Source organism: Syngnathus scovelli, chromosome 7 (assembly GCF_024217435.2).
Source record: "Syngnathus scovelli strain Florida chromosome 7, RoL_Ssco_1.2, whole genome shotgun sequence".
Lineage (NCBI taxonomy): Eukaryota > Metazoa > Chordata > Actinopteri > Syngnathiformes > Syngnathidae > Syngnathus > Syngnathus scovelli.
In genome coordinates, this window is record NC_090853.1 from 10100609 (window position 1) to 10125602 (window position 24994).

The 24994-nt window shown below is 40.5% G+C and overlaps 3 protein-coding genes across 3 annotated transcripts; 1 reads left to right on the forward strand and 2 right to left on the reverse strand.

Moving 5' to 3' along the window:
* Positions 1-15: 15 nt before the first annotated feature.
* On the reverse strand, positions 16-16830 carry brwd1 (bromodomain and WD repeat domain containing 1). Its single transcript, XM_049724669.1, has 44 exons — positions 16595-16830; positions 16433-16491; positions 16288-16317; positions 16029-16088; positions 15049-15199; positions 14692-14790; positions 13865-14025; positions 13465-13686; positions 12760-12860; positions 12168-12238; positions 11956-12056; positions 11819-11859; positions 11608-11709; positions 11020-11173; positions 10794-10928; positions 10481-10609; positions 10217-10365; positions 10017-10093; positions 9753-9941; positions 9471-9654; positions 8895-8985; positions 8271-8393; positions 8105-8172; positions 7702-7954; positions 7444-7560; positions 7249-7356; positions 6990-7114; positions 6798-6880; positions 6217-6328; positions 6066-6127; positions 5765-5920; positions 5571-5691; positions 5333-5458; positions 5186-5252; positions 4867-4917; positions 4591-4716; positions 4350-4502; positions 4116-4261; positions 3803-3975; positions 3487-3606; positions 3208-3399; positions 2815-3138; positions 2413-2547; positions 16-2343 (listed from the first exon to the last, which is right to left on the reverse strand). Exons 1-44 carry the CDS (start codon positions 16629-16631, stop codon positions 968-970), a joined length of 6660 nt encoding a protein of 2219 aa, XP_049580626.1. The 5' UTR covers positions 16632-16830; the 3' UTR covers positions 16-967.
* Positions 16831-19458: 2628 nt separating this feature from the next.
* On the reverse strand, positions 19459-22910 carry hmgn1a (high mobility group nucleosome binding domain 1a). The gene is made up of 6 exons (XM_049725137.1): positions 22745-22910; positions 21866-21901; positions 20674-20703; positions 20537-20590; positions 20350-20469; positions 19459-20253 (listed from the first exon to the last, which is right to left on the reverse strand). The coding sequence occupies exons 1-6, from the start codon at positions 22757-22759 to the stop codon at positions 20197-20199; spliced, it is 312 nt and encodes a 103-aa protein (XP_049581094.1). The 5' UTR covers positions 22760-22910; the 3' UTR covers positions 19459-20196.
* Positions 22911-23621: 711 nt separating this feature from the next.
* get1 (guided entry of tail-anchored proteins factor 1) lies at positions 23622-24869 on the forward strand. The gene is made up of 5 exons (XM_049725136.1): positions 23622-23780; positions 23902-24067; positions 24176-24243; positions 24373-24487; positions 24594-24869. The coding sequence occupies exons 1-5, from the start codon at positions 23691-23693 to the stop codon at positions 24665-24667; spliced, it is 513 nt and encodes a 170-aa protein (XP_049581093.1). The 5' UTR covers positions 23622-23690; the 3' UTR covers positions 24668-24869.
* Positions 24870-24994: the final 125 nt, after the last annotated feature.

Below are 24994 nucleotides of genomic sequence, written 5' to 3' on the forward strand. Positions count from 1 at the left end.
AACGTAACACATCAATTTATTAAAATTGCTTTATTGAAGGTGTATTACGAAAACCATGGAGAAAATGTCAAAGCAACTGCATTAAGTGAATCCTGCATGAACCAAACTGAACCATGTTTTAGTCGACTCTGAAAGAATTTAATACTGAAAGTAACACATGACAAAAGTCTTCCCAATATGAGAAATCACAGTATTCTGCAAAAAGTACATCTGGTTACTCGTACTTGGCAAAAAAAGTGTACCAATTGATGACATATGGCAAGACAAAATTTCTAGTAAAATAAAAAATGCTTTAAATAAACACCTTGCTACTAATGGCCAATCCGTTCTTTCTCCATCAAAAACAAACACCTATTTACATGTACAACACAAATCAAAAGAAAAAAGAAAGAGCAACAATGGGGAAACATTTCATTTGGCTCATATGACAGACAAAAGAATTAAATGTATTTATGGATTTACAAAGGAGTGCTGTAGTCTTAAGTGACATTGTGAATTGGTTTTGTCTCAGTTGCGTGTGCTTCGACGTTTTCCCACCTGGAATTGATGCTTATCCATTTGATAGCTCGAAAAAAAGCACATCTGAGACTACAGTAAACTTAGTTGACCCCTGAGTTTCTAATGCAAAACTAGTGTATGAAATACCTCCTTACAGTGTTTCTTAGTGCAAGCCAGCAATATGCTTAGATTTAGCAGAGGTATATTAGATAGCACCCAAGATTCCTCACAATGTTACTCTGCTGGCCATAATTACAGCAAGCAGGATTGGCAGGTGGCGTTTTGATCTGTATTCTCGTGAAGACCAGCAGTTCAAATGCTAGAATTTGTATTACATCTATAAACGCGCTTTTCATAGAAAATATAAATATCCCTGAAAGAAACAAATTCACAGCATTTTTTTCAAGGAAACCAGTGCTGCTACCATAAGTGTCTTTACAGTTCTCCAGTTGTCAACCCTCTTCAGCCTTCACTCGCTGTCGTGATAATGGACAGTCCGCTTCCCGCGGTTCCGGGTGTTAACGCGGCATTTTTTCTGTGGTTTGCTGTACGACTCGTCACTGTCCTCTGCCTCCAAGACGACTTGTGGTCGGCGCTGCCGTAATTGGCGACTGGCAGTCCTTTGGCCATGCTCGGCCTGTCTTGGATTCTTTCTCTTTGGACTGCTGTGGGACCCTGAGCTGGCATAAGAGTTTTCACTGGCTGTGGACGACTGCTCGCTTTCAGAGTCTGAACTGTGATTAGTGCTGCAGCTTTCCTTACGCGTTTTATGTTTGGACAGCTTCTCGTTCTTCTCTCTGCGTGAGCGGCGAACATGTACTTCCTCCTCACTCGAATTTGACTGGGAATCGGCCTTCTCTTCCTTGTCTTGTTTTGGTTCCCGTTTAGGACGTTTGCTATTCTTGTTGTTCCTGGCCACTGGCGCGTTTTCTTCATCTTCAGATCCTGAGGTGTAAATTCGTTTTCTCTTGGAAGACATCTGAATCCTGCTTTCGTTTCGAGTGGTTTTCTTCGACTTGTTCGTATTACAGCTGTCTTCCCTTGGAACTGAGCCTGTTTTGTTCCCGTTTCTCAATTTTCTCTGACTTGCAGAGTCTTCGTCAGAAGCAGAACTGTCGCTGATGTATTTCTTTTTCGGCAGCACTCTGAGGTTAAGACGCTTGTTGGATGCGTTGCCCGACTCATCCGACTCTTCGTCCGATGAACCGGTGGAGCGTTTTCTCCTTGACTTTTTGGGTTTGAAGTCATGCTCAGAACTCTCAAAAGCAGAAGTGTCGCCCTGTGGTCGTTTTGACTTAATGTTCTTTGCAGGCTTTCTGTTCTTGCTCTCAAAATCACCACTGGAGCGACTGCTTTCAGCTTCACTTTGTTGATCTTTTTTTGATCTTTTCTTGTGGTACTTCTTGGGCATACGACTGAGCACCTTGAAATCACCTGCATCAGGTTTATGAGCTGAGGCAGGTTTTTGTTGATCTTGGCTTTTAGACATTGATAGTTTACTCTTTTTCGAGTCTTTGAGGAGAGTGTCCTCCTTGTTTCTTCCATTTTGCTGTAGCCCTTGAGGAGATTCTTCTTCATCTGAGCTTACAGGAAGTTGGCGTCGGGTGGCCCTTCGTTTGGTGTTTCCTTCCTCCCGCTCAGCTTCCTTCTCCTCAATGGTATTCCTACTCTTCTGGGATGAGCTTCTACTTGGTTTCTGACGTGCAGAATCTTCCTCCTTTGCATCTTCTTCCTCCGCATCTCCTGAACTCTCTTCTGCAGCTTCCTCCTCCTCCTCCTCCTCCTCCTCAGAGCTGCTATCTGACTTGTGTTTTGGGGCGTGTCCATTCACACAAGTCGAAGTTCCTGCAAGTCAAGCAGTGATTTCATTAAACCGACTTCTGCATTTTTACATATAAAGATTAAGTAACACACCATTGGCCTTTTTGTTGGTTGACGTTCTTGTATCTCCGTTTGGCTCACTGTGAGAGGAGGAGCTTGAAGAGCTGCTGCCATTGGCATTTTCCTCATCCTGAGATTCTTCAGACAATTCTTTTGAATTTGCAGAAGCTAGGGCAAAAGAATCAGATGTAAACATTTGGCATTAATAAGCTTTGTCAAGAAATATTGTCAAGGTAGTATGGTATGTGGTTGAGAGACCAGCACTTAAGTGGAAGGTTGTGGTGAAAGGTTTACATTTAGATTTAAACCTGCCTCGGTGAGCTGAGCTGAGCTGAACTGAACAGGACCACTTTGGTGGAAATGTGACTTTATGCACCAAAAACAAAGGCTGCCAGGGCTGAGGGCTGTCAGCACACGAAGAACACAGCTACCCACCCTGTGGCTCTCCATCTGATTCAGAACTGCTCTGAAGCACAGCGCTCCGTTTGCTGGCCCGGGAAGTGTTGCGGAGGCGGCTCCTTATTGGCTCTTCGTTGTCATCGTCCTCCATCTCCTCATCCTCTTCATCTGACGCTTCAAGGAGTTTCATCCTGTTAACAGCTGCCCTGGCTGTTTTCCTCTTAAGCGATCTGCGAATGGTAATTTCTTCCTCCTCATCTCCATCGGAACCCTGTGATAAGCCTCTGTCGGAGTCCTGCAGCTGACGTCTATCCCTCGCAAAGGACCGGGTGGCGTGACCGTTCATCTCCACTCTGCCCTCTGCATTCACAGTATTGCACAACCATAATGCTCGGTTGCGTCATAAAAGGTTGGATGACAAACTTTTACCTGTCTTTTTTCTGTCAGCAGCAGCAGCAGCGGCGTTTCTGGTCAGTCGTGTGGTCCTGCTCTTTGCTGCCCTACTGTGATAGCGGCGACCTGAAGAATGTGAAGATGCTTCTCCATTCTCTTGCCCTTCACTGTCAAGTGGCTCTTCGTCCTCTTCCTCAACCTCCTTCTCATCACTATCACTCTCAGCAACTACAAAAATATATTTGCATAGGAATAAATACTAACTTAAATACTAAATACATTACACTTATTCGCCAACAAGAGGCACAACGGGACCTTTGTTACGATGCTTCGAAGAGCTGCCTCTTGTAACTCTCGCTTTCTGTTTGCTTTGATGGTGTTTGGAGGAACCTGGATGCGTCTCCTCCTCTGAGTCGGATAGTTCACTGTCGGACTCTGAAGAAGAAACGGCTGAAATTCCTCACAAATGACACACACTCGACCTCTAAAGATGCTAGCTTCAGACTTCTTAGCTACAAAATGACTCCCATGGTTGATTTGCAGCAAAAGGGTTATGAGCATGGCAAAACACAGCAAAGCCAATGATTTGCTTAACAAATGACAACATGGGGAAACTACATTTCTTATATACCTGCTGTCGATGAAGCACCTTTAGAAGCAGATTCATCTTCCGAGGAGCTGTGACCGGTGCTGCCTCTTCGTGGCCTCCTTGCCCGCTCAGGAACTGACACTTTGGCTGAGGTAGATTTGGTCCCAGACACGGACTCGACTTTTTCCCGAGTTTTCACAAAATCCCTCTTTTGACTGAAGACGGAGAGAGAGACAACTTATCAGACAATGATTCATGAATAAAATACGTAAGCATTAATTGCATAGTTGCACATTAATGTCATTTCATTGTTTTGACATGCCTTCACACATGGAGGCAAGCTAAACAAGCACACCTTGTTGGATCGTGCTGCATTTTCTTTTTGAACCGCTGGCTGCGACGGAGCCTTGCACTGCTCTTCACTGCTGTTTTGTACTCTGATATGATTGTTCGGATTTGCTCCTCAAAGAAGGCAGAGAGCCGCAAGGTCATGCTGTAAATCTACAAAAAATAAAAGTCTCATAAAAAACCTTGAAAAGAAGAAATTGAATGAAATTGTAATAATTCTAATTTTGACAACCCCCCCTACCTTGGACCGTTTATTGGGTGTGTAGGCTTTAGCATTTGCAAATATTAACCGCGTGTCTTTGCAAAGCTCTATTGGATTTTCATAGCGTTCTTCCCCTAAGGCCCTTTTCACAGTCCCAAAGTCCATTGGTGTGTCAATAATATCGTGGTAGTCCTGGTGACATAAAGCAAACGGTTAAGAATTCAACATCAAATGAAGAAACTGAGGTGAAGCATTTTGATTTTAGCAGTGTTTAACTTACTGGATAGTTCTCAGGATCCACAGGTTGTCTGAACGGCTCAGAGTCCTCACAGTCCAATATGTAATCGACCAAACATTTGCAATGCTCCTTCCAAGCATCTCTGTCTGGCAGCACTTCCACAGAGCGCTGTAATTAGGAGTGAAGGTTTCCTCATCACTGAATGACGACGTTCTCATCTCAAGATTCCCATATTGACCGCGATCCATATTTATATTCCCACACACCGACACTAACTTTCACACTGTTTCAACTGATAAATCTGGTAACAATGTTTACCTGACGCAGTCTGTGTCCCGTTGAAGTTCCTGGTGCCTCTGTATCTGCTTCCTGTAAAAGAAAAAATATATGAATTTTGGGTACTTCAATTGTAGTTTATTTTAATAATTACATGTAGTTATCTACAAAGCGGTGAGCAACATTTTATTCATTTTTTATACTAGACTAGAAAATAATCCCGCCGCTGTGTGCCAATACTGCAAAAAGAAATTCAGTCAATGGTGCAAAAATGAGTACACACCAAAAGCAAAGATATACATTTCAAGATAATTTAAGGATGTAGGATAGTAATGAACCTGGAAACAAATAGTTGATGTACCTCATCATCCTCATCCATTTCTTCCACAACACTATAAATGTCCATGATGTCTGTGCAGCTCGGATCACTACAGAAAGAAGGACATAAATCACAAAATCTGTTAGACAATGACATTGCTGAACAGCAAAAGGAAATTCAAGAACCTACTTGATAAATTTCTGCAGGACATTGGTAATGATTTTTGCAGAGTGCGCAATCTTGCTTCTTGGCTCATTGAAAGTGCGAGCGTTGTGTGCAATGTATCTGACATCCCAAATTAATGCAGAGAGGCGTCTGTGGACCAAGAATCCAGAGTGTCAGTGCATAACGTATCATACAGTACAGCCCTTAAAACAAAGCATAACTTGAGTTCATTGCATAAATGATGCCTAGTTACAGCACTGACCTGTAGAATTTGTTTAAGAGTCGAAATCTTATGGTGTCCAGATCAGTAGGGTAAGCAATCACAGTACAGTAGGTGGGATACTGGATAAGATCGACAGGGCCAGAAAATGGCGCAGAAATCTCTGCAACACAAAACACCGGAGCGTTAGTTTGTTGATTTTAATCCAGGGACAATTTATTATCATCAATACACACCAACAGTGATGAGCTGGCCTATACCAGCGACGATTCGCTCACACTCTTGGTCCCGGCCCCTCTCCCCCCACTCTCCCTTCAGAGGCTTGTACATCAACTCACTCATCTCCTCTGCCGTAACGGGGATGCTGCCTCCTTCAGTCTCTGGAAGCACAGCTGCAAAGCAGAGAGAGAGAACACCGTCGGTAATGTCTGTACAAAAAAGGATAAATTGGGAGTGTCTGTACAAAATTTGGTGACAAAACAGAATATTGTTGCTTCAACATTTCACAGCCATGCTGAATGTTTGGCCCAATGTTACCATCATGCGGAATTGCTTCCATATCCCAAGGACTCAGCTTTTCATTTTCCCCGTTGTCCCATCTAAAAAAAAAAAAAAAAATTAAACCATCAGGTTTCTGTCTAAGGCATAATTTGGCCAGGCAAATTCTACTGTTTTGTTCATTACCCACCTGACTTTAAAGCACTGGAAGAGACTGTCAGCGTATTCTGGTTGGTATGGCTCTTGACAAATGATGGTGCCGAACCACCAGGCATCGTCTATCACCGAGCGGAACCGGTCACCTAAAAAAAAAACAGAACATGTCAATGTGAACAAGGCCTAGCAAGGCTGATACTTAGAAATCCCTTAGAATTACCCAGAACAATTCATTAGGGATGTTCAATACCACTTTTTTTTTCTCCAGGATACCATTACAAGTTCTCAATTTTTAAGCAGTGACAGATACCGATTTAAGGCACCAATACCACAAGTACCTTTTCCTTGAAATTGCATGAAATTAAATAAAATGTTCTTCTCATTTCTGGTTCCTGATGGTAAAATGGTCACAAAAGAGTGGCCAATACCTCAAGTACTGATGCCGTGAAATAAGACTTGTATTGGCATCAATACCTGGTATTGGTAATTGCCCATTCCTACTATCTTTATCAGTTTGCTGGGAATTCCCATCGTACAGAATGTGCTGCTATGCAAGACATATGGTAAGTTTCATGCATTAGTTCTGTCGTCACATACCCTATTAAGCCAACTCACCTGGTTGCCAGTTTCTACGGAGTGCCTCATCGTAACATTGCCTCAGCACCAGGAAATCTATTACATCAGGCATATCATGATATCTGGAAAGAGAAAACAGTTGTACGTGTTGCAGAGTAAAATAAATCCAAAAGCGGGTTATATTTGTTTTTTTCTCAGCCAATCTATTCTGATGCCTGACAAATGACTTACTTGACAGAGAAGGACTTGTCTGTAATTTTGCCTGTGCCGTGGTCAATCAGAGTCAGTTTCAAACAGCAGAGTGTCGGAGGGCAGACTTCATATTTGATTCCAGTAATCTTAACAAACTCTTGATCCTGGAAAAGAAGCAGCAGGTTTTTTTTCAAGACATTAAATTGGAATTTGTACAGTACCAGGTACATTTCATTGAACATACACAACTGTCTTTTTCTAACAGCATTACGGACCTCCCTGTCTTAATTTGCCTTACCCTCAGCTCCATTTTCTTCCAGGGTTGCTTGTCTAAGTTGATAGGGTACAAATCATTTCGTCTTACAGCCTCAACATAAGCCTCGTGGCCTTGTCGGAAGTAAATCACCTGAAAGAGAAGAGGTTTACCAAATAATGCCAGAGATAAACATACTGCAAGAATTATGAGTTTCTGATTTAATTTTTCAAAACACACCTCATCACCCATCTGGGGAACAAAAGGAGATTTCCTGGGAATGACATCAGTGATCCATAACGAGGGTCGAAACTCGTTGGACACCTCTCTGTTGATGGACGGTCTGACTTTTGGCCGCTGTTAAAGAGAATATATCAAACAGTGAGTAACATTACCAGAAGTTGAAGTTTTCAGTCAAATAAAAGATTTTTCCCACAAATTAATTCAGGTACATAGATATAGTCAAATATTCTACAATACTAGTGCTTCACAACTCACTCTGGGAGACTTGTTCTTTGATTTCTTGGCCTTATCTTTTCCTTTAGTTCCTGTTTTTTCCTCCTCATCACTCTGCTGATGATGCTGTTGCTGCTGCTGCTGGTCCTTCTCGTCCTCCTCTTCGTTGTCTTCTTCCTCCTCTTCTGAACTGCTGAGCTGGAGTCGTACTCGTTTACGCGATGATAAGGGAGTTGAAGGCTGCAGATTGAAGCCAGCATCTGCTGTCCAGTCCGAATACTCACTGGACGAGTGACTGCACAATTTTAAGAATGACATTTTTGACTGCACTTGCATAGGAAAATAGATGAGCAATTTAGTGTGCTACTTTAAAATTCTAAAGGCCAGACATGATGATTTCTGAAATCATGCAGGATATTTGAAGAATACAGAGAAATGTAAATACCTTGCGCTGTCACTATTCCACTCCTCGTCATTAGATGACTCCAGTTCACTGCCATCCAAGTCGTTGTCCTGGACAGACAACACAGCAGGCCATTTACTATTCAATGAAATGAGTGTAGCCAAACAACATTTTGAAACAAGTCTCAAGACAGTGGTGAATGTGATACCTCTGTGTGTGCATCAGAGCTTGCAGTCTCCTCTCCCTCCTCACACGACAGGTCAATGAATTCCAGCGTGTCACTGCGAATTTGTGCCCGCTTTGCAGGAGGAGGCTCCTCATCAGAATCATCCTGAGAGAATACAGATGTGGGAAGGTTTGCATAAGCTTTAGATAATAAATTGTTTGTGACACGGGTAAACAGTCTTTGATGTAGAGCAAATAAACTGAAATAAGAAATAAAATTAGGGCTGAACAGTTTTGAAGAATTACTATTATTACATTTAAAGACAATTGCGCAATATTCTACTAAACAATTGTGGCGTAAGCATAAGCCTGTAGATCAGAAATCCCCCAAATCTGTGGCTTTCTCTCTGCAATCGTTCCTTCGTGTTGCATGAAACAATGATATGAAAACTTGCGGACTGTACTTCTTAGCACGGAACCACGACACTATAAAAATAAAATAAATCCAAATACATATCTATTATCGATTAAAAAGTCTTGACCTGCCCAAATTGCAGCCTTTGGAAGGAGAGTGAGGAAAAAAAGAGAGCGTGAAAGAGAGAGGAAGCTATGCTGGGAATACAAGGCTGCAGCAAATCTGACCACGTAAGAAAAGAAAAGAACCTACTCGACAGCTGCTGTACATTATGCGTCTCTTTTTCGCATTGTACAAGGCTACTTCTTCATCTCCTTTGGCAACCCTGATGTCAACCTGGTCCCTGGAAGACAATGACATGAGTATCAATGTAAATTTAACAGATTTGATTGAATTTTTATTTCAGGCACAAAAGAAAAACTAAATATGAACATAAACAAAATAGCATTTAAGCTCGAATAGGAGTGAGAAGACATGCTGACAGACAGATGAAAAGGATTAATGGGTATTACATGCAGTTACACTAGAATTGAAAAAAAATTCTATTGAACTTTAAGTGGAAATACAAAGGAATAATAATAAACATCTGCTGCACAGATCTGAGACTGGGGGGGGGGGGGGTTTGAATCTGGGCTCTGTCTGTCTCCGATTTCTCCCCGTGCTTGCGTGGGTTTTCTTGGGAGTACAGCTTGCTTATTATTGTCATTAAGCGTGTCAAGTCAAAATGTTAAAAAAAAAAAAAATATCCTGAGCAACTATCAAAAAAGTAGCACCTGTTCCATTTCATAAGCTACATTCAATTCTCAGTCGTCTCAGGATTCTGTCTACCTGTAGCTGCTCGCAGGGAGCTCTGGCACCACCACTCGACGTCTCCAGGCTTGAAGGTCTCTCTCCGTGGCCATTTGACTGCGAGGTGCATTCTGGTGCATCTGCCTGACACCTTCCACCTGGCCGCTCCGTCGCAAACCCACATTTGGAGGAGACTGCACTTCTGCGCGATCATTTACAGATACTGCAGTAAAGACAAAAATAGATTTCCAGAGGGTATTAATTTACACTACCAAAATACGGATGGAAATGTTTCAAAAAAATAAACCCAAATAATTATACCTCTACGTGGTGTGCTTGGGGCTGGTGGCATTACCACAGCACCCCCCTGTGAGCCAGCCTGGTTCTGACGCTCCTGTTGCTGCTGAAGGTTTCGGATAGCCTCGTCGAGTAGGCTGCTGCGTCTGATGGGAACCTCCTCAACTTCTGCAGTCTGCTGACTAATCACTTGCTCCACAACCTCCCCATCACCTAAATAAGAAATCATGAAAGCATGAGGATAGAGCGCAAGTTCAAATTAGCAGTCATATTTAGCTATGTTCATACTTGTAGCAACGTATCCCAGCTGAGGAACCAAGTGTTCTGCTGTGACGTTCTCCCGGCCTGGAACAAGCCGCTGATATCTGCAAATGGACAGAATTTATGCCTCATTAAAAAGTGCCTACAATCTCTTCTCAATTATTACCATTTTGTGAAGTCTAAACTCAGAGAGGTAGAATACTGATGAAATAGAACCGTTAGTCTACCTAGGTGGATGGGGGTTTCCATCCACGTCCACAAGAAAAGGTGGGGGCATGAGATGTGGGGCTTGCTGTGTTTGTTCATCAAGCACAAAGCCGTTGGCATCTCGAATCAAAGGTCTGTAGTCTGTGTGGAAGAAAACCTGGTCTGGAAGCTGTATGAGGACGAAGAGACGGACAATAATTTGCATTAGGGACTGTAAGGTTCAACCTGTAAAAACATTTTTACATATAGTTCCTACATACTTCAGTGCAGTTTATTTTTTTTACCTTTTCATAAGGTTTAGAGCTACCAAAACCAAAGATGAGCAGATGACCGTGGGAGTCTGTGCAGGCAAAACGTTGACCATCAGGAGTGAATTTGCAGTCGAAAACTGCTCCGTAACCTTGGCCCTCAATCTAGACAGTGGACATAGAAATTACAGTAAAACCTCTTTGTAACAACAAAATGACCCTCCTATTTTTCTTTTGCAAATGGACAAAATACAATAAGATGAAAAAAGACACAAAGAATGTCACATCAAGATTGAACATTTCCTTGATAAATGTGATCAAGTAATGTGATAAAAATTCTCGCGTGTACCATGTTGAAGTAGTGCTGTGTGCTTGTCCCTCTTATCAAATCCCATACGAAAACATTTCCATCATGGCCTGCTGACAGAATTATCCGGGTGTCAAATGGGTGTGGCTCGAGGACAAACACTTCAGCCTCATGGCCCTGAGAAAAAGGTTTGTATTAGTCTCTTCTATTGTGCTTCGCTTGATTGTCACAACTCTAATAATTAGTGCAAGATGCTGCGCAGTATTACTTTGAGGACATGTAGCAGCTGTCCCGTGTAGGAGTTCCAGACTTTGATCAGATAGTTACTAACGGTGGTGATGACTGTATTGTCATGGCGGTCCCATGCTACCATGGTGACTTTGGGCTTGAAGTAGCCTTCCTCTTCACTCATTGGCTCAGCACTAGAGAACAACCACATACTTTATTAATATATTTTCTACAATGTGTATTTTCAAGTAAAGTCCTGTCTAATAACGGCAGTATTTATGACATATTCCACAGTAGTCCTGTTCCAGAGGACGACACAATTTAGCAACATTTGTTCAAGTTGAATGACTCCAATCAAAACAAGTTAAAACAAGTCGTCTCAGAATGGGTACCAAAATCGACCAATTTGGTTTGGTAATACCGACTAACGATTCACATGACATCAAATAGTGCCATGTTTTGATACCTAATAAGATTCTGTTGGGAAGAGTTGGCTATTTTCTATGTCACACTTGAACACAGTACCAGTGTAATTTCAAATTATTTTGTGCACTACAATCCAGATTTATGTATATTCTTTAGTCAATAGTGTCAGCTGGAGATAATTTTCAATGGACACAATGCTCACCCAGGAAGAGTGGTGGACATGTTGAGCAAGATGCATCGCCACTGCTGGCGCTGATGAAGCTTCCAGATCCTTGCGGTGCCATCTCGGCTTCCACTCACAAACCTGATACAGTTAGAGTAACTTTAAACATGACCGTTTTTCATTTAATGAAACACTAGGATTCATATTCATTGATGAGTGAGATTTTTAAATAAGGTCAATTATTAATTACCTTTCACCTGAGTGGCAAAATTGGATGCTGTCAACTTTGTCCTAAACGGAACAGACAAATACAAAGTTAACAGGCTAATTCTGCATTTGTTGAAACAAAGCTAATATTCAGCTAAAAATTTAAACAAGTCAACTCACTGTATGTTCATGGAGCTCTGCTATCTTTTCTGGACTTCCAGCCCCCACATAATATATTCTGATGACATCATCAGTGCTTCCTGTGGCTAAGAAAATTCCACCTGCAAAAACATTAAAGGAACACTTATTGTAGGTTAACCCTGAAATAAGATACATTATGCATTTCCAAACAAAATACATAGTAATTGTGGTCTACATGTTGGACTAATTACCTGGACTGAATGAGGAGCACACTGTCTGAATCCCAGGTCTCGGACGCTCTATAAACTTGTGTGGACGATCACTTTTTGGGATCATAGTCAAGATCACAGTATTTTTTTAGTTAGTCATTATACTGTACATTTCAAATGTAGGCTTTATCTTAAAAGTCCTGCCTATCCATCCATTTTCTGAACTACTTATCCTTACAAAGCTCACTGTAAAGTTAAAATAAATGTCTTCTAAATTTCAGATGCCAAATAGAATAGAAAATCTTCCAGATTTGAATGATGGGGAATTTCTTTTTTGAATTTGTTTATAAGTTCTTATATGGGAGACGGAAAACTCAAGACAGCCATGCCATCTGCAAAGTATAATTAAGATGATAAGTCATTCAATGACTTGATTTCTAAAATGATTCAGAGGGTGCGGTGCAGTGCATGCTGTTGTCATATTCATGAATGAAATACAATGACATCCACCACACATAACTGCAGAGTAGCAAATAAACTTCTGAATCTCCACAAATGAGCATGACCTATATCGGTTAAGCTTTTCCATTATGTGTGAGAATACAAGGGGGGGACAGTTTACAGCTGCACTCACCTAAAGTCAATGTTGTTGACGTCCCACTGCCAGAAGCATACCGTAGCATCGGTACCAGTGGATAACATGTAACGTTTTGAGCCCTTGGCAAATGGTGAAAACTGAAAGTACATCATTAATTAATCAAATGTATATACTGCCAAAAAAATCACAAAAATGCACAGTGTGGAGAAGGACAGAACTTCTAGTATTTCAAAAGGGTACAGCAAGTATTCAGACCACTTAACATTTTTCATTCCGCTGTGTTTAATTATATTGATAGGACTTTATTGGGACAGGCATACACCTGCAACTCTGAGATGTCAGATCTAATGAGAATTATGAGCTCCAATGCAGAACACCTCAGAATGAGAGCAAGGACCTGGCCAAGGTAACAACAAAAAATCTGCTGCACTTAACGTCTTCGAACGCAATGTGGCCTCCAAATCTTTTAACCAAAAGATATTTGGGACAACCAGGAATTTTCCTAAAGCTGGCCGATAAATGCTATAAAAACTTAAAACTTAAAATATAAACAGAAGAGGCACAGTCGTCTACATATTTTGAACAAATGTAAAGATGGATGTAAATAAGAAGGATAAAAAAATAGGGGTTTGGATACTTTGCGTACGGACTATATTTGTGTGTCCTAATAAAGATTAATAAGTTCAGAGCTGACCAACTGTAATATTGTTTTGCGTCGTTTTAAAAATGAGGTAGTTTTACCTGTAGGGAGGTAATAGAACCACTGTGTCCTTGCAGCACAGCCACAGGTGCACAGGTACGAAGGCACCACACACGGATGGTTTTGTCACAGCTTCCCGCGGCAATTAGCGTATTCTCATAACTGACGGCCAAGTCTGTGATTTCAGCAGAATGTCCTCGCAATGTCGAATGAAGCCGCCCGTCAAAGGAAGACCAAATCTTTACCAAGCAGTCATCAGAGCCCTGATGAAGACGGCAAGGCTAATATCAAAAAACATGCATACAGTGTAACGTGTTCATATTTTTAAATGAAAGTTACCATCAAACAAGCCACAGCATGCATTTTATATTGGAAAAAAAAAGTCACTGAAAATATGATGTCATGGTTTTCACTGGGCATATATATGTTGTGCCATCTTACTGTGAAGATCCTGAGACCAGTGCGATCAAATGCAATGCAATACACAGCAGACAAATGCCCCAGGATCCGCCGATGCAGATGCATGCGCCCGTAGTTGCTGACAGGATTGATTGAGCTGTAGCGCTGTGTTCCTGTCAGCTCTCTTCCTCGGCAGATGTTCACTGTTGGCGACAAGATGCAAACTTTCAAGAGAGGGCTGAAGGATGGACACAATGCCAACAAGGACACAGTAGTGGACAAGACAGGAGATACAGCGGTGCAAGCTAACACAACTGTTCAAATGGCAAGTTTTCATGAGACCAAATGAAACCAACATTGATCATTCAGTTCACTACCTTTTCCAACAATAATGTCCACCATAACCAGTACAAAAAGGGATTTAAAAACAAACAACAAAGATAAACATTGATATATATATGGAACATATGTCCTTTATTAGGACACACATAATATGGAACATAATATATATGCACAAGTGTGTGCAACCTCATAACTGGTGATTTTCCCTCTTTTTCAGTTGAGGTTATATGTATACAGTATATGAAAGTGCTTTGAAATCATCTACCTTGGTCAATATTTTTCATGTCCCAAAATAACTAACATTTGAACAGGGGTGTGTAGACTTTTTATAACCACTATGTAGGAAGATATGTGGGAGGGCATCATCATCACATGGTGAAATAAATACCAGAGGCCTAAAACAATTTTTGTTACTTGAATTCTGGATGTCACTCAATAAAAGTATATTTGTGAATATTCTTAAAACTTAGTTGTGACAAGCGTCATCGGATTGAAAACTGATTTCTGTGGAGTACAAGGGCGCCTACCTATATGTGGAGGTTTCTTGCTGTTTAAAGGCCTCTCTGGTGGTCTGCCTCTGTGAAGGGCTGCGTATGATGAATTTTTCAAACGCACACCATCACATTCTGGAAACAAAATTCAGAAGTTCTCATGCGCTTTTTTTTTTTTTTTTTATAAACACATTTGGTAACACAGTAACAATTGTAAACAAAGCCCCTAATTTTTGCCATTAATCATGTGACTATGACAACTATCATCCTCTAAAATTACAAATCAGAGAACTGAGCCAAGAAAACAGAAACAGCAATCCATTTCAGACAGTAAAAATAAATTTCCCAAACCAACCAACATTCAACAACTCAGACAATAATTGACAAGGGCACCTTTAGAGGTCCTAAGCATCGACTGCTTTCCGGACCCCAGCAGTGAGTGCACGCCAGGGACACAGGACGGCACATCTTTGTCAAGAATAGGTCCAATCTGCTTACATATTTGTAGCAAATGGTCTGGTGCAACATGTCTGTTGGCTGCAACCTGTGGGGGAGTGGTGGAGAAACTGCATCTTGACAGTGTACATACTGAATTACTAACTAAATTAAATAAGTCTTTTTGTGCAACCTTTATTTGTGTTGCAGAAACACATACTGGCTACTTCATTTTACCCATTTCTATCAAAGCATGGACACAAGTATCTTGAAGTTGCACTTATGTAAATAACAAAAAGAAATCCTTAAAAGCTTCATAGTTCTTAAATCTTACAACAAACTGACACTGACCCTCTTTGTAACAATATTAACATCCCAATTACCAGGGAAATCAAGTGTGCTGAAAAGCGCTCCTTATCAATTCATATATATTTACTCTGTATACTGTTAACAACCATGTTTTAACGAGATTACATCGGACTAGAATCTGTCAAGATTGTGCTTCTCAGGAGTTTTTCCGTGAGGCGTGGCTCCATATGCAAAGTCTTTCCTTTTAATCGACCAATCACAGAGCTGTTAACAGGCAAAACAACGCGCAGACAACGCATCTCAGCCTGCGATTGGCCAATGAAGCGGCCTCGCCAGCAAGGGAAGCCAAACTACCCACCCTTTCTGCGGTACAACTGTTGTGGCTAAATTAAAAATAAAACCTCAGAGTATATGAACGTCTTAGGCTAGTTTGTCTCAATTCACGTCGAATTGTGTGTCAGAGGGCAAGTTGTGACCTTGTACAAAATCAGGGCTCGATTAAAGCCTACAGTACTTCAGAGATATAAGAACAAAGAGCGTAAACAAGCGCTAAACGTGGAATCCTGTCGCGTCGCGAACCATTTACTACAATGACTCTAATAATGGCATAAATTAAAGATAACTAGTACCACATCTTCATATGTTCTCGGGTGTTCGTTTCCCAGCCAGTCCAATCTCCTTGGTAAGAGCTGTCGAAAACAGAGCTCGGTAAAACGGGAGTCTCGACACAAAACAGGAGCACAAAATACATTTAGCTTGTATAAAAAAGTGAGTGATGTCAAACGGCTGAGACACACAGAGTCATTTAAAAGTGGAAACAAGTTACAAGTCTCAAGCCACCACCACCGGATAGCATACAAGCACACATCACGAAACGTTAACACGTACCTGATATTCCTCTAGTTCGCTCACTAGGACCTGCAAGACGGGGGAAAGGGGCGATTAATTGTCATTACATCTTCCAATGCTGGTATCAAGGAGCTAAAGCAACTATTTTGAAATCTAACACAAACGGATAAGCATGCTAGCTCACCTCAGCCGATCTCCGACACGGACCCGTTGTTAGGAAACGAGATATCAAGTAATATAGCTCTGAAATTACAAAAGAAAACCCGGTGCGATTGATGTAATTTCATCAACAGAAGCGGTATCAAAGTAAAGTGAACGATCAATTGGGGTTCCTTATGCGGCTTACCCGTTTCAAGGAGCGAAATTTTCCGATTTTTGGCCATTTGACTCGGGCGTAATATGGAGAGAAACACAATGTTGGACTAACTTTGTAACAACGGCAAAATATGAGATATATTTATTTAATTTCGGTCACACAGGTCTGACCCCCTCCACGGTTGCTCCCGTTTGCTATTCAGCCAGTTCGCAGTCGCCATTGGAAGGATGAGGCCTCTGCGATCGTACTTACTTCCGCCACAGACACACACACAGGAAAAAGGGAGAGGGGGGAGGAGCGATCTCAACAAAAGACCCCCCCCCCCCAAAATCTACACGTTGTCCTGTAGCACGGCTAAATTGGATTTACCTGCTCGTGTACTGTGTATACATGAACGCACAGTTAACGTGACGATAATTATAAACCGATTTCCTTTGAAATGCAATACGACGATCACGCAGTCGCCCCTTCTTTTTGACCAAGGTCGCGAGTTCTGCGCATGACGTCATGAATAATGAACGACTTTATCGAGCTGATTTTGGTTGATTTGAAGATTGATACGCTTCACTGAACCGGCTTCAGTATCATTTGCATTGAAATTAATGTATTCTTGTAAAGTTTATAGAATGAGTGACATATACCAACAATTGTCTTGTAATAAATTATCATCGCAGCATGACATCAATTATTATTATTATAATTGTTATAATAATTATAATATTGATTATAATCCCATGAGGGGAAATCTAATTTCCATTCAGCAAAGATATAGGTCAGACCTGTTTCAGGACTAGTGTCACAAAAGATACATTTTAAACCCAAGCAAAAAAAAAAAAAAAAAAAGTTTCACCTTTCAATTGCGGCCAGACATGGGTTTCCCATACTTAATTGAGCTAAGGCACCCATTTTACATTAGAAAACTGATAGGACACCACCAAACAAAAACATGTCACAAAATGAACACTGTGCCACGGCAGCCAGATTTGGAATCACTGGGACAGACAATCAATAAGCATGTCAACTAAGAGATCCTGCAGCGTTTGCTTCATTCAATGTGTGAGAAGAGGTAAGAGTTGTGAAAGGACAACCCATGAGTGCTTCATGACAACACACCTACTCGCAGTGCCCTTAGCACCTGACAGCTCTTTGCCAAGATGAACATTGCCATGCAGGAGCAACCTCCCTTGTCACCCAATCTGGCTCCATGTGATTCCCCCCCCCTCCCTCTCTTCCCATTGTCAAGCAGGTCAAGTTGTTTTGAAGACTTGAATGCCATTAAGATGGCCATGACAATGGAGCTGCAGAAGATCCTGGAAGAATCCTTCCAGGGGAACATAAACATTTTATAAGGGAGACTGGGAAACTGCATTAGACTCCAGGGGAGAAAGGGGAAAAACTTGATATTTGAAATACAACTTGTGACACCAGTCCTGGAGCATTTCTTAAACATATTGTATAAAGAATATACAGCAGTCTATTGGCCAAAAGTATTTACTCACCTGAGTTGAATCACATATTGAGACATTCCATTCTTTAGCCATAGGGTTTAATATGAAATTTGTACAAGCTTTGCAGTGATAACAGCTTCAAATTTTCAATGGTAAATGGCTTTCCACAAACTTTTAAAATGTGTTATTAGCAACTTTTAACCATTCGTCCAAAAACACATTTCTGAGGTCACACTGTCTGGCTCCTCTGTCCTTAAGGTGCTCTATCGAGTTCAGGTCAGTCCTCTATGCAGCCAGTCAAATTAATCCAAGCCAAACATTCTCATCCATGTCTTTAGGAGTCTTGCGTTGTGCGCTGGTGCAGTCATGTTGGAAGAGGAAGGGGGGATGGCCAAACAATTCTCACAAGCTGGCAGCATGGACTTGTAAACACTATTGATATGTCAAAGCATTTGATTGGACCTCATGAGCAAATATTTCAGAAAATTCAAGATCACACAAGTACGTGCAGACTAGATTCTAACCAACAAATATTTGTTTTTAAATTGTGTTCACAGTGGGATTTAAATTAGATCTGTCAAAATCAATTGACAAACAATGGATTATTAAAATAATTGACAACTATTTTAATAATAGAAGAATCGTTTCAAGCTATTTTTATCTTAGAATGGACAAAATACTCTGTCAGCCTCTCAAAACCAAATACTCATTAATTTTGTATTCATTCATGAAAACAGATTATCTTTTGTTTTTGTTTAACCAAAACAAGACATTTGCAAACATCTGCATTTACAACGGAAAATAACCGCACCAGTAACTGAATCCGTTTCAAAATGTTTGGTGAGTACGTTAATCTCTTGTGTGATATTGCTTGATTACTATTTACTTGTTTTTAATCACCGAACACTAGCAAATTAACAGTAGATGGGAAAATGGTTGTTATACACTTTTATGAAAAATAACATTTTATCCCATTATTTTATTAAAATTGATGGAATAATCAATTGTAAACATACTATATAATAGTGAAAGCCCTAATTTGAACTCTGACCAACTAGTTCCAAAGCCCACATATTTACAGATGAGTATTTAACCATCAGTTTAGTGTATGTAAATATCTGTACAATTTTAATATGCATATTGCAAATATATTATTGGTCATTATGGAAAAGGGATTATAATAGTGAATGGAAATGGGATGAAAAGAGCACAAACTGCAATCCTTGATGAGTAGTCAAAAAATTCCAATTACACCTCCATTGAAAATTAACATTTTCTTTAAGCTACCACCTCAAATCTTTATCTTTTGACAGTCATGTTTTGTGCACGCAATAAGAAAAAATAATTTGAAGGTTAAAGAAGTGATCAAGTCATGTGCTTACTTACATTTTAGCCCCTTTTACCTAGGTCAGGGTTTTTACTTTAAAAAAGAAAATGTAAACAATGTAAAAAGAATGTTTTTTTTTTTATTAACCGTTAAAAAAAAAAAAAGATCAACAACAACAAAACTGTACATCGGTAGAGATGTTTCAAAGTCACAATAAGTATAGCCGTAAATTTGTAACGTGTACATATTGTTGGTGGTAGTGGCAACAGAGTAAGCAAGCAATGAGCATAGCTAAGAACAACAACATACCATCACTGGACGCATACAGATGGCAAGAGAATATTTTTGTTGTTGAAAAGAACAAGTTTAAACTGCAACTGTGCGCATGTTCTTAAGATGCAACGAAGACAACCATGCTGGGCATTCTAGGGCCAAAATTAATTATGATTTTACAGTAAAGAAAATAATTATTGTTCCAAAACAGACATTCAAACATTCAATTTAACAACCAAAGGGATCGTGTTTTACATATTGTTAAAAACAGTACAGTTCACAAAACCCCTTTGAAAAGTTCCATGTTAATTCAGTTTTACATCAGAATTCTGATGAAGATTGAAGACTACAGCCTAAAAAGCTAAATAAGAAGCTGACAATGGAGGGAAACAAAAGGGAAATAAAACCCAACAAAGGCCAAAATATTCCCTTCACAGAAGCTATGAAATTAAATGGTAGTTGAGGATTTTTTTTTTTTTTTTTTTTTTAAACACGTGTCTGTATTCATGTCCCAGTTGAAAACATGATGTGCACTTGACATTTAAGAAGGGACAGGGAGCACAGGCAGATGAGTTGAGGCAACACTACTCATCTGTTTTACCCTCTTCGGTCTTATCACCCTTTCCATCTTCTGTGGCAGCCTGCAAAAAAAAAAAAAAAGATGACATCAGCGATCTTGCCACTTTGTTTTTGCCAATAAAAAACAAAACATCATTGTGGGTTCAACTTGAGGGTACCTCTTCAACTTTGGCCTCCCCATTTTCTGCAGGGTCCTCTTCTTTTTCATCCTGAGGTTCCTCTTTCTTCTGTTCCGGTTTCTCCTTTGCCACCTCCTTCACCTTTTGGTTCTTAGGCGCCTACAAAGTCAGGAATAAAGTAATTAGTAATTATAAAATGTCATATGATTATTGCACATTTACGTACGGTCTTTGTTGGCTCTGGTTTAGTTTCTGTCTCTGGTTTGGTTTCTGTCTCTTTCTGTGAAACACATACAAGCAAGGAAAGGTCAAATCCACACCAACGGTACAGGATATTAAAGAGAAATATAAGGTGATACTCACAGCTAACAATCGTAGAGACTTTCGCTTTGGCTGAAGGAGGAGGACATCACTTGTTAATGACAGAATATACACTTGACAATGATAGTAATTTTCATTAGCATCCTCTTCTTGTGCCACCATGGGCTGCTTTGAACAGCCGTGCAATACATGTAGAAATTATCCAATGTCCCTGTAGTCAAGTGTCAATTTTAACATTACTACTGTTTTGAGTTGCATGGACTAACATCTTGGTTTCACTTGTCACATGCTATTAGTCCGAAACAATCCAAATCATAAGGCACTCGCTCCTTGTCTCCAAATTTTGCTGCACTTTCTTCTCCCACCATGACAACTGCATATACTAACTTGTTTGCTATCATTAGGCAGCTTAATGAAGCCCTAAACACACGTTTTCCGGGTAGTGAATGGCTGAATACAGGTTGCGATATTTCTTCAGCTACAGTATTAAGCAGAGCCCACATTTGCAGTGTAAATATCGCTGACTATCAGGTTAATTTAATAGTAGCAGTCAAAATGTAACGTGTCCTATGGATTCAAGTTGATTTTAATATTGTTAACCAAGATTGTTGATTATTTATAATTGATTTATTGTAGACTGTAGCTTGCAACAGGTGCTGCAACCAGCAGAAGCGTTGCTGACTCAGTATCAACTAGTGCGGATCAAAGAACTGAATCAGCTCCTCAGAGGACCTTTATTCTGCTGCTATTGAATATGAATTAAGAACATTCAGCGAGGCTCCCATCCCTTTGCAAATATTTAAAGAATACAATGTTACAATGCACTTTATTCTGAAATTTCAGACGCACTGGAAATATGACCTCTAATGTATCTAATGTATTTTATTGCATTTAAAAAGAGACTCATGTAGATACTATCTTTAGAGTTTTTTTACTCACAGTATTTTTAATATTATAAATATTAGTAAATATGACATGACTACTTTGTGTTCCTAGAGAACCATGAATTTCCCAAGTGAATGAAGCTATATAGCTAGGTTATTCAAACAGCCATCCCAGTGTGGGTGGAGTTTTCGTTGTGCTGGAGAAGAGGGAGATCACATTTCAGTAATATAGCATCATTGGTAATGCATGTGTGCCAAAAGGGAGGATACAATTCCAAATGAAAAAAAGCTGGGAAAATGTTCATTAGCTGTCTGTAACAGCGTTGCACTGGAAAGCTTTAACTACTAACCTGCGAGCATGCCTCTGCTGCTGGAGCGTCTGTGCTCTGCGTGGAAAGGACGGAGAAAGAAATTATTAAAAGCAGGAACAACAAAAACTCCGAAGCTAAAGTGGGCGTGTGATGCAAAAGGGGGGATGGGCACCTAGCCCTCCTCTCCCCTCAAGTCATAACGACATTGTGCAATGTTTTCTTAGAGGCAAACGCTCCAGCCTAATTAAACAATCTCTACGGAATAGAAGAATACGATAGTTCTAAAATGGAAGCGAGCACGCACTACATTTAACATACCGTTTCAACCACGCATCCACGGCGATCTATGACATTAAAACCATTCAACGAGAATAAAACGATCCCCGACGTGACTGTACAGGCTTTGCTTATGAAGAGGAGAGGCGTGTCTTTTTAAGGCTGCCATGGCGCTCAGAGAGAAAGGACGATGGTGACGCGCATACAAGCGATCTTTCTCCACGACGCGCGGTGTACACGTCGAAATGTGAAAATAACCACCATTTGTGAACGTTGCACTCGTTTGTACTTTTTGGGTTCAATCAGCATTAATCTTGCACTGCAAACCGCGTAAATAAGACGTTCTTGAAAAATCTTTCGATACGTTTCCCCCAATGGCAACCTGTGCCTCGACTGACGAAGGTTACACCCCTTTGTCTCCTTGCGGACTCCACTGTTTGTTTGCTAGTTTGTGCATTTCAAAAGCACCACATTCAGATTGGATTTAAAAACAGACAGCCGCTACTAAGTAAATAGGCGCCACTCGCCGTGGCTCAAGAGATCGACGACGCGGAAATACACGTTATAGTAATCATGAAAAAAAAAAAGCCAATCGTACGGAGATGTGGCAATGCATGTTCAAGAGGTCTGGATACAACATACCTTCGTTTTTCCCATTGTTGTCAAGCTTGAAGAGAGCCTTTGTCACTTATAAGTCAGCACGCACCACACCTTGAAGGTATTTACCTCCAAAACACTCTGCCTGTAACTTCAAATGAACGTCGAAGGAGTACCACAACTAGCCGAAACGGGATTGGGTCTCCTGTTCAATGTGATTTCAGTCTTAGCCTATCGACGGAGCGGAAAACGTTATATCCCGCCTTACTCTTGCACTAATTGGTGGAGAGGAGGAGGCAACATATTTTTGAACCATAGCAACTTACCTGTGTGGACAGGACCACATGCCACTCACTTTTGGATATGTATGTATGTATGTATGTATGTATGTATGTATGTATGTATGTATGTATGTATGTATGTACGTATGTACGTATGTACGTATGTACGTATGTATGTATGTATGTATGTATGTATGTATGTATGTATGTACGTATGTACGTATGTACGTATGTACGTATGTATGTATGTATGTATGTATGTATGTTCGTATATGTATATACACGCACACACGCACACAAACACGCACAGCACGCACACACGCACGCACACATGCACGGACACACACACGCACACACACGCACGCACACACGCACACACACACACACACACACACACACACACACACACACACACACACACACACACACACACACACACACACACACACACACACACACACACACACACACACACACACACACACACAAATATATTCTTCACTCCGAATCGGACTCAAAGGTGAAAATAAAGCCATGTAGGTTGAAAGACAATGTAATAAAATAAAGAAATTATCAGGCTGTCCGTTAGGGGCCGTGAGTGCAGTACGGACTGTAGCAGTGCACGCCATCCGCTAAGTGGCGGTAATGTAGCCATTTCAAAGAGCGAGGACTCTAAATTCGTTTGGGAAGAAGACAAATCAGCAGTTAACATGGCGGCCAGTTGTGCTTGGATTCTGGTGCTGGCGTCAGTTTTTCTTTGCAATTTAATGAAAATACTCTTGCCGAACATTTCGTCGTTTGTAAGTATTAGTGCTGCTTTAATAGAATATACGGCTCCCTGAAATCTTTGTTGTTTTGAAAAAATTCTTGTCGACGTGACGGCTGTTATCGATGTGCGTCCTTTGAAATGTATATCGCCAGCTCTCTAGGATGGTGCAAAAAGATGCTGAACAGGAGAATGATATGAGGGCGGAAATCCAAGCAATGAAGAAAGAGCAGTCTTCAATCAGTATGATGGACGAATTTGCCCGACATGCCCGGTTAGAGCGCAAAATAAACAAAATGACAGATAAACTCAAAACGCACGGTAATTGATGTTTTTTTAGACCCTCTTTCACTCAACATATGTGTGCATGCAGTATTAAAGAAGGGTGAACTGCTTAAGAAATTGTTCTCCCCCCCCCCCCTTTGACAGTGCAATCCAGGACTGCACAACAGGCCAAAATGAAATGGGTTGTCAACATTGTCTTTTACCTACTGCAGGTTGGTCAACAGCAAAATATCTATTTATTATTATTAATTTTCAAATTTAGAGTTACTAAAGTCCAATTTGAATACATTTAAAAAGTGAATGTGCTTTGTCTAATGTTGTATATATCTTTATTTTTTTAGGCTGCTCTGATGATTTCTTTAATATGGCAGTATTATTCTGACCCAGTGACAGTGCTTCCCAGTAAATGGATTGCCCCTGTGGAACGTCTGGTTGCTTTCCCAACTGGAGTTGCAGGTATTCATCTCACTGATTGCATTGTTTTCAGTATTTATTTATTCAAGGTTGTATGCCATTCTGCATAGAGGAATCAAATCCTGACACAGATGTTTTGCATTTCCAGGTGGAGTGGGAATAACATGCTGGCTGGTAGTTTGCAATAAAGTGGTCACACTGGGTATGCATGCCTTCAGTTAGAAACTGGAGATGCAATTGTAAAATCTTGACATTTGTTTATGTTAAGCCACATGTGCTCCATTATTTGGTCTGCATGGGGGAAAAATTCACCATGTTTTGCACTTTTAGTTAGTACTAGTATAAGTTGATAATTTATTGTATTGTGTATTTTCTTTATTGACAAATTCTGAAAAGCCTTTTAATAAATACATATCGAAACAGCCTTTTCTTTTTCAGTTCTTTTACCCCCCCCCCCCCCCCCCAATTCAACATATTTATTACAATGTATGCCAAAGCCATCTATATTTTGTTGGGATTACTCATTATTGATGAAGTGCTCTCACCACT

What these genes read in the sequence shown, in the direction of transcription:
- brwd1 (XM_049724669.1), bottom strand. Translation starts at nt 16,631, where the DNA reads ATGGCCAAAAATCGGAAAATTTCGCTCCTTGAAACGG. An exon ending in AATTTCGCTCCTTGAAACGG is followed by an intron (nt 16,492 to 16,594) that starts GTAAGCCGCATA and finishes TTGTAATTTCAG; the next exon opens with AGCTATATTACTTGATATCT. An exon ending in CCCAAGCACACCACGTAGAG is followed by an intron (nt 9,655 to 9,752) that starts GTATAATTATTT and finishes TCTTTACTGCAG; the next exon opens with TATCTGTAAATGATCGCGCA.
- get1 (XM_049725136.1), top strand. Translation starts at nt 23,691, where the DNA reads ATGGCGGCCAGTTGTGCTTGGATTCTGGTGCTGGCGTCAGTTTTTCTT. An exon ending in TGCCGAACATTTCGTCGTTT is followed by an intron (nt 23,781 to 23,901) that starts GTAAGTATTAGT and finishes GTATATCGCCAG; the next exon opens with CTCTCTAGGATGGTGCAAAA. An exon ending in TTGTCTTTTACCTACTGCAG is followed by an intron (nt 24,244 to 24,372) that starts GTTGGTCAACAG and finishes TTATTTTTTTAG; the next exon opens with GCTGCTCTGATGATTTCTTT.
- hmgn1a (XM_049725137.1), bottom strand. An exon ending in CAGCAGAGGCATGCTCGCAG is followed by an intron (nt 20,704 to 21,865) that starts GTTAGTAGTTAA and finishes CTCCTCCTTCAG; the next exon opens with CCAAAGCGAAAGTCTCTACG. An exon ending in AACCAGAGCCAACAAAGACC is followed by an intron (nt 20,470 to 20,536) that starts GTACGTAAATGT and finishes CTGACTTTGTAG; the next exon opens with GCGCCTAAGAACCAAAAGGT.